This window comes from Podarcis bocagei (assembly GCF_964188305.1).
Source record: "Podarcis bocagei genome assembly, chromosome: 5".
NCBI lineage: Eukaryota > Metazoa > Chordata > Lepidosauria > Squamata > Lacertidae > Podarcis > Podarcis bocagei.
Window position 1 is genome coordinate 74,673,718 of NC_138129.1, and position 9,320 is coordinate 74,683,037.

The 9,320-nt window shown below is 45.4% G+C and overlaps 1 protein-coding gene across 6 annotated transcripts in view; it reads left to right on the plus strand.

The window, feature by feature from the left end:
- LRRC8D (leucine rich repeat containing 8 VRAC subunit D) overlaps positions 1-8,234 on the plus strand; it is a 78,006-nt gene extending 69,772 nt beyond the window's left edge. For all 6 annotated transcript variants that reach the window (XM_081194002.1, XM_081194004.1, XM_081194001.1 and 3 more), the window contains exon 2: positions 1,584-8,234. In XM_081194002.1, the coding sequence (XP_081050128.1) occupies positions 1,586-4,165 (2,580 nt within the window). In that variant the 5' untranslated portion in view covers positions 1,584-1,585 and the 3' untranslated portion in view covers positions 4,166-8,234. The remainder of the gene's footprint in view (positions 1-1,583) is intronic.
- The last annotated feature ends 1,086 nt before the right edge of the window (positions 8,235-9,320 follow it).

Below are 9,320 nucleotides of genomic sequence, written 5' to 3' on the forward strand. Positions count from 1 at the left end.
CTGGCCACCGTAGCTGGGGAAATATTTTTATAGCCTTAGCAATCCTCTCTTTGGTGTGTTTACTCAGAAGTAAGTCCTGCCGAGCTCAATGGGATTTCAGACTTAAAACTGATGGTTGCCTAGGCAACTAGTCGTGAAGTCTCCCCTACTGCTGGTCTTGCAGTTCACCTGATACTACTTGCAGTTTCTCCTTTGGAGATCTGGTTTTCTCCGGTTCAGGCAGTGATGAATAAGCAGGCATCCTTTTTGCATTTAGTTAGATCATCTTGTAGTTGCAGGTCAACATATATGGTAGGTTTCTTTGTTTTAAAGGATGCTTATTATCTTCCAGAAAAACCCAAAGCCAGCTCTTCTTGTAAGAATTGGGGGCAGGGGGCAGTTTCCTAAAGTGTGGTTTTGTTTTACTTAGCTCTTCAAGACACGTAGGTGAAAATTTAAATCATACTGGGCTGTGTAATTATAAGCAACAAAATTAGATCTCTCCATAACACTCAAATTCTCATACTTGCATAGCTCATATCCGGTGAACATAATGAACAACAAAAGCCTGAAATCACTGTAAAGAGAGCTGCGCAAATGCTTTGAGAACTGCTCTTTGTGGAAAGAAATTAATTCTAAAACGTTGACTAATTTTTAATCGTTAAGAACCGCTTTTTAGCGACGTCCATTGTACCATCATGACTTGTCATGCCCCTTTTGCAATACCATTTTCCCTTCAGGAAAAAAAGGCTTTTATAAAGAAGAACTAAACGGCGTGGTGCGTCATTCATTTGGTACGATTTTAAAACTCTTGAGTTTGTTTATCAGTCAATGGGGGCAGAATCTTCAGATGGATGTATTTCACAGAATAAACAAAATTGCCCAGGCTTGAGTAAATCCGTTTAGGGGTGCTATTCACAATGGGTAGAGAAAGGGTTGTGCGTGTTCCTTTTTCATTTCAGAAAGCAAGTGAATGAGGTTAACAATTTGTAGGTCTTGTACAGGAGTGGCTAATCCCTGACCTAAGGGTCTGATTCTCCCCACCCCCACCCCCCCGGAAAAAAACAAGGTTTTTTTGCTACCCAAGAACCCTCCCATTTTGGCAGTGGCAGAGCATGTTATTGTTGTTTAGTCGTGTCTGACTCTTCGTGACCCCATGGACCAGAGCACACCAGGCACTCCTGTCTTCCACTGCCTCCTGCAGTTTGGTCAAAGGCAGAGCATAGGAAAACAATATAAGCGGATACTGGACTGGGTTGAGCAGAGACGTCTGAACCACTTCAACGGGGATGCAACTCACTCCTTTCCCAGTCATTGGATGGTTCATTTGAGCAAGGAGGGCACAATAACCCCCTCCTTTGCTGATCTACATGGGTTAGCTGAGGGTTGGTGTGTGTGTGTGTGTGTGTGTGTGTGTGTGTGTGTGTGTAGCGGCTACACCCACTACTGGAGGGTTAGCCAAGGGTGAATATAGCCCTTCGGCCAAAAGGAAAAGGTTACCCACTCCCTGGTCTAATGGATTAAGTTTACATTCAAGAGTATAAAGCACAATTTGATCTGCCAGCAATGAATGACAGCTGCTTTTTTCTTCCTTCTCGTTACAGGAATGTTTACCCTTGCAGAAGTTGCATCTCTTAATGACATTCAGCCAACGTACCGCATTCTGAAACCATGGTGGGACGTATTTATGGATTACCTAGCAGTCGTTATGCTGATGGTCGCCATTTTTGCTGGAACCATGCAGCTGACCAAAGATCAGGTGGTCTGTTTGCCCGTCCTGCAGTCGGCTGTCAACGCAAAGGTGCAGCCCAGCTCCCCGGCGAGTGCCAAAGCTACAAGCGCTGTTCCGGAACCCGAAACAACCGCAGCCCAAGACAAAGAAGCGCCGGGAGCGAGGGCCATTTCTTTTGCACCTGTCGTCGCAACTGACATACCTCTCAGCAGATCTACCTTTCCACCGTTGCACTCCACTGTCGCTAGTCCGGAGGAGAAGAAGGAGCAGGCAGATCCCCTGGGCCGAAAAACTAACTTGGATTATCAGCAATATGTTTTCATTAACCAGATGTGCTACCACTTGGCTCTTCCTTGGTATTCAAAGTACTTTCCTTACTTAGCTCTTATACATACCATTATTTTAATGGTCAGCAGCAACTTTTGGTTCAAATATCCCAAAACTTGCTCAAAGATCGAGCACTTTGTTTCCATTCTGGGGAAGTGCTTTGAATCTCCGTGGACTACAAAGGCGTTGTCTGAGACGGCGTGTGAGGATTCTGAGGAGAATAAGCAGAGGCTGACCGGGGCCCAGTCTTTGCCCAAGCATGTGTCCACCAGCAGCGATGAAGGAAGTCCGAGCGCCAGCACCCCCATGATCAACAAGACGGGCTTCAAGTTTTCAGCGGAGAAGCCCGTCGTCGAGGTTCCGAGCATGACCATTTTGGACAAAAAAGATGGCGAGCAAGCCAAAGCCCTCTTCGAAAAAGTACGGAAATTCCGGGCGCACGTGGAGGACAGCGACTTGATATACAAACTCTACGTCGTCCAGACGGTCATCAAAACTGTGAAGTTCATATTTATTCTCTGCTACACGGCAAACTTCGTCAATGAAATCAGCTTTGAGCACAGCTGCATGCCCAAAGTGGAGCACCTGACTGGCTACCAGGAGTTCGAATGCACACACAACATGGCTTACATGCTGAAAAAGCTGCTCATCAGTTACATTTCCCTCATTTGCGTCTACGGTTTCATCTGTTTGTACACACTCTTCTGGTTGTTCCGGTTACCCCTGAAGGAGTATTCCTTCGAGAAGGTTAGGGAAGAGAGCAGCTTCAGCGATATTCCAGATGTTAAGAACGACTTTGCGTTTCTCTTGCACATGGTGGACCAGTATGACCAGCTGTACTCCAAGCGGTTCGGTGTCTTCTTGTCGGAGGTGAGTGAAAACAAGCTGAGGGAAATAAGCCTGAACCACGAGTGGACTTTCGAAAAGCTGCGCCAGCATGTTTCCCGCAACGCCCAGGACAAGCAAGAACTCCATCTCTTCATGCTCTCAGGGGTCCCTGATGCCGTGTTTGATCTTACCGACTTGGACGTGCTGAAACTTGAGCTGATCCCTGAAGCTAAAATCCCGGCTAAGATCTCCCAGATGACGAACCTGCAAGAGCTACACCTCTACCACTGTCCCGCAAAGGTGGAACAAACAGCCTTCAGCTTCCTTCGCGACCACCTGAGGTGCCTGCACGTGAAGTTCACTGACGTGGCGGAAATCCCGGCTTGGGTGTACTTACTTAAAAACCTCCGGGAGTTGTACCTGATAGGCAACTTGAACTCTGAAAACAACAAAATGATTGGACTTGAATCCCTTAGGGAACTGAGGCACCTCAAAATTCTCTACGTGAAAAGCAACCTGACCAAAATTCCATCCAACATCACAGATGTGGCCCCGCATCTAACCAAGCTCGTCATCCATAACGACGGCACCAAGCTCTTTGTGTTGAATAGCCTTAAGAAAATGATGAATGTAGCAGAGCTGGAATTGCAGAATTGCGACCTGGAGCGGATTCCGCACGCCATCTTCAGCCTCACCAACTTGCAGGAGCTGGACCTGAAGTCCAACAGCATACGCACAATCGAAGAAGTCATCAGCTTCCAACATTTGAAAAGACTGACTTGCCTGAAGCTGTGGCACAACAAAATAGTCATCATTCCTCCTTCCATTACCCACGTGAAAAACCTGGAGTCGCTTTACCTCTCCAACAATAAACTCGAATCCTTACCGGCTGCAGTGTTCAGTTTACAGAAGCTCAGATGCTTAGATGTGAGCTACAACTCTATTGCAGCGATTCCCCTGGAGGTAGGCCTACTGCAGAACCTCCAGCACCTGCATATCACCGGAAACAAAGTAGACATTTTGCCAAAACAGCTGTTTAAGTGTACCAAGCTGAGGACTTTGAGCCTGGGGCAAAACTGCATCACCTCGATTCCGGAAAAGATTGGCCAGCTCTTGCAGCTAACACACCTAGAGCTGAAGGGGAACTGTTTAGACCGTCTCCCGGCTACGCTGGGTCTCTGTCGGCTTCTCAGGAAAAGTGGACTCATTGTAGAAGATCACCTCTTTGACACGTTGCCTTCAGAGGTCAAAGAAGCGTTGAACCAAGACACAAACATTCCCTTTGCTAATGGGATCTGAACAGAGGTAGAACTCCCAAGTGACTAACGTAGATTATATTAAAAGTACACCTTGTTATAAAACCCCGTGTTGGGAATCCGGAACTCCTTTTTTGTAAGAAAGGACTGTTAACCAAGGGTGGTAGAAGCTTGTTTGGTGTTTGTAGTATTTTGAAACATCATTTCCAAATTTTTTGGAGGGGAAAGAGGAAGGGGCGGGGAGGGAAATCCTTAAACAATCTTGATTCTTCTTCTTTTTCCTTTAAAGATGTTTGTAACTTGGATGCTGCCGCTTTTGAATGTTTACAAACTGCTCGCCTGCTTAATGTACATGATTAAACTGGTGACCTTTTCTTACTATAAAAAAGCATTTAGTGGCTCAGTTCATTTTAGCGTTCTTTTAGAGACCACAGGTGCTGTATTGCTGACGCTGATCTAGCAAGGAGAAACTGGACGTTCATTCAGTTGCGAATTGTCTGATGTGATCATCTGCCCTCTGCTATGTGGATGGGAACAGGGATTTCTACCTTTCTTGCAACGTGGATGGAAAATACACCACCACCTACTATTTTAACCTAGTGGTGGCATGCATGTCGCATGTGGCCATCTTTTCTGGACCGCAAATCTCGTTTCCTAAATGTACAGCAAAGGGATGTTTCACATGCAATGGATCCCAGCTACACACCCTGAATGCAATCATCATCTCCCACTAAAAAAGGCTGGGAATCTTCCGACAAAGAGCACGGGAGAATGCAAGGTTGGGTTAACTAGGAGGGAGCACTGCTATATCACGCTAGCCTCGGGCTGTGCCAAAGTACAGCATACCAAGGGCAAATGTTAGTGACGAGCTATGCTAGAAAGAACACTTTGCCTAAACAGAGATCCATTGGCACAGACAACACCTCAAATCATGCCCTGAAGCTCTTACATATGCAGCTGAAATAAAAATTGAAAGGCGTAGCATACAGCACCTCAATAGCGATGGAGTATGAAGCATCAGCTCTGTTCCACAGAACAGTACTGTAGTTTTTAACAAAACAATTTTCCCAACATCACATTTTGGAGCTTCTACAGACTATGGTCTCGATGCCTGCCACCATCCGGGTCTGTTCCTTAATCATATTAGGCCTTCTGCTCTTTTGACTAATTTAAACACCAATGGACTAATCGAAACCCACTTAGCTAAAACAAATGGCTGGGAAAGCTGGGTTCAAGCTGAACGTAGCCTTAAAAAAACCCCAAAAACTACAACCCAGTAGTTGAGCCCCCACCCCTTTATTCAAGAATAATACGTTCAGCAGCCTAGTTTTAGAGAGTACATAAACAAAGAATTTGCACCATCATATTAAGTTTGCTTCCTCGACGATGGTTGATCTTGTTACTGTTTATTCCAGGAAGACAAAATAATGGCAAATTCATCAGCTGAAAAAAAACCCCACTCTATAAAGCCGAACCATTTTTCTGTGTCAAGCTGAGTTATATGGACGGACGGCTTGGCAGCAGGAAGATAAAATGATGTTGGGAAGAGTACGGATGACCAATTCCCCTTCCAACAAAGCAAACGAGCCTGGAAAACAGGGTAGGGTAGAAGCTGGTAGGAGAGTTTTGAGGCGGGTGACAGTGCGTTAACATTGCACATTTCTTTCTCTGTGCAAAGTTCCCAGCACTGCTATGCAATGAATTTAAAAAGTGGTCTGGTTTTGTTTTGTTTTTTAATTTATATATAGATATAAATTATCCTGTCTTACAGTATAAATACCTCCCAAGGGCAGCAAATACTAAATAGCTGCTAATTCTCTCATCCACACCCCACCCCAAAGATCACCCCACACAAAGATTACCTTCACTCTACACAATCCCCATCACAGCATACTACAACTGGAAGACAATGCAGTGACAGTATTGTCAGAACTTCAGATTATTAAACTTGGTGGAGCCACATACTTGGTTTCTACCCCCCCCCCAAAAAAAAACCACCAACCCACTTCACTAGTCAGTTTGCCATAAATACAATCTAGATCTGCAAACCTGCAAATACCCAAAGGTCCAGTTGAACTCAGTAGGACTCCCCTGAATAAAGATTCATAGGGTTGCACTTTAAATCCTCTTGAGGCGAATGTTTCCCCCTCCAATTCCAAAGTATTCAAAGTGTGAGTTTTGATTCTTTGCACGTGACCATTTCTTTTTCTTGCATTGCTCAGTTGTCCTGGATAAATGCCTAGGGCTGTTCTTCAAGGTATCGCTTCTGTTGCATTTTCTCCAGCATTCGTACCTCATTGTTATGTCAGCGAGTAAATATTCTCTCTCCTCCCCTTCCCCATTTCTATTACAATTGTGAGTGCTGCGTGGAATCTGGTGGTGTGAGTGCCACAAGCACCTATTGCTCAGTGCCAATGCCATCCCCTCTTAATGAGTGACTGCAATAACCAACACTGAACCACTATTATTATTAAATATTTATTTACTTATAGAGTGCTCCCTCACATCACTCAAGATCAGGAGTGCTCTTGTGACACCCCCTTATTTTCTTTTTAAGAGGTGTAGCGGGGGACCATCAGCAGGGCTCCCCTCATCCAGATCGGAATATTGTGTGTAATACTCCTGTTGTATGGGAGCTTCTGGAGGTACAGTACTAAAACGGGAAGGGAAGGGATTGGGCTGGGGGAGTGAATTAATTTGAAAACGTCTGTTTTCATTTGGGACAAAACATCACTTAACCCCACCTGCATATAACTCTTCCCAAGACTGTATTTATTAATTTTGCCTTGTTGAACAATGAGTTTGTTACCAGAGAGGTGGTGCTAAGACTACATTTGTTGAGTACACAGGTACTGCTGTCAGCGAGTGCGTCTTCCCAAATATCTGTACCAAACTCGTCTACTGTCTGCATTCCATTTGCTCCCTGCTTCGTTGCTGGAAGAGAGAGGGAAACAATGTGTCCTAACATGATTTGAGAACATGCTCCGGAAGTAGGACTGATAATAAAAGTCCCCTTTCTTTGAAGCAGAATAGTTAAGAATCTGGCTCCAGAATGAAAGGAACTGGCAATCGCCTACTACCAAAAGGGAGGGTAAAAGTCATTCATGGAATTCTTGCTACAAAGGCCCTTCCCGTGGCCTTTGCGTAATTGTAGAAAATGAGCGACACAGGAGGGCTGGAAAACATACTGCACCTTTTGTATTGCATGCTGGACAAATAATCCAAATTGCTTCTTAAATAGTTTTTTTATATTAAAAGTTATTTGTGTTAAATCCGAGGCTTACAAAATCTCTGCTGGGTTCATGACTCATTTGTGTGGCCTGCTTCCCCTCTGTACCAGGTGTGCTGACTAGCAGAAGAACACCCAGCTATGCACAGGGACAGGGGGTATTTTGTTAGAAAAGCCTTTAAATTATCTCTAATAATTTAACCTCCTTTTGTGTATGGGAGGGCTGTGTGGCAAGAACTCTGAGACTGCCTGGCGGTGAAATATGCTCAAGGAGTTGCTTTTCCACAAGCAGAAGGACTCCTTTCATTCGCACAAGAGAGAGATCTAGAAGAAACATCTGCTGGAGGAAGGATGGGCGGGGAGAGGCGATTTGGGCAGATTCCCATTGTCACCTCCAAGACTCTTCCAGATAGAGTCGACTTCTACTAGCCATGGATGAAGATGGTACAGCTTCTGACTACCAGTTGCTGGAAACCACAGGAGTCAAGAGTGCTCTGGACTTCTGCTCTTCTGGCTTTCCCATGACCACGAAAGAATAGGGTGAGGGCCATGGACCGGATGCAGCCAGCTCCTCTTTTGTTCAGATACCTTCAATTCTCCAAATTTCCAGGACTCACAGGGGACAGCAGAGAGAAGGAAGAATCAGTTATAATGATCCCCAAACCCACTGCTTTCTTCCAGAAGGCGTATCCACTCTGAGATCCAGCTCCGAGGGCCTTCTGGCAGTTCCGTCATTGTGAGAAGTGAAGTTTCAGGGAACCAGGCAGAGGGACTTCTCAGCCCTGTTGAGGGGAGTTTCTAATGTTTGATGTCTCACTGTTTGATGAAGATGACAACGACAACAGCTGGGTGCTGGGTGCTATTAAATGCTACTTTTATGAAACTAACGGACCTCATTTTCTCATGCCCATAAATTTCCATGGGTCTACTGCTCTGCATATGACTACCATAGCATATAAGCCAGGAAGTCTGGATCCAAACTTTTATTCTCTTATTGAAGCGTTTAGCAAAAGCCGGTGCATCTGCTGCTGGGTTCTGTTACGGTCTCCAAAAGGAAACTTTGGCAAGTTTCTGAAAGGTTTGAAATGTCAATGCCTTGGAGATTTAAGGTTTGATCCAGACTGTTTTTGAGCTGTTGAAAGAAGAGGCAACCTTGAACGTACTTCAAGTCTAGACAAGATATACACTTGGAAGTACGTCATTTAAAAAAAACCCCAAACCACAATTACATATTGCCAGTACAGACACTTTTTAAACAGCCTGCAACCTAATGCTAAACCTATTTTGGGGGGAGTCTGCCCACTGACTTCTGTGGGTTGTGCGCCTGAATCGGACTGCACTATTACCGTATTTTTCGCTCCATAAGACACACTTTTTTCCTCTTAAAAACTAAGGGGAAATGTCTGTGTGTATTATCGAGCGAACGTGTGGTCCCTGGAGCTAAATTGCCGCAGTGCGCCATGCTCCTGAGCTGCCCTTTGGGACTGGCAGGGGAAACCCAGACTTCCCCCTCCAACCCCGGGAGCAGCGGGCAGGCTGCATGCACCGATCCCGCTTGCTCTCCTGGCTTCAGGGATAGCCCCGCAAAGCCTCCTTGGATCGGTCCCTCTTGGCTCAGGAGGCTTTGCGTTGCTTATTTCTTGTTTTCCTCCCCTAAAAACTAGGTGTGTCTTATGGCCCAGTGCGTCTAATAGAGCGAAAAATACGGTAATCACTTTGCAACCCAGCTGGCATGGCCAGTTTTGTCATCCTTTGCTTCTAGAGGCATGTGAATATAGAAATCCAAGGCAACCTCATGACTGGAGGGTGCAAAGTATTCTGTGTTATAACCCACATCCCTCAGTCTGGGGCTAACGGTCATTGGGGAAGAGATGGCAGTGCCTTCGACAAGAGGAGAGGAAGTTTCTAACAGCAAAAAGTTGTTGTGCAGAAGACTTGAGCAAGAAGGGATTCTTCATGCCATCAATCT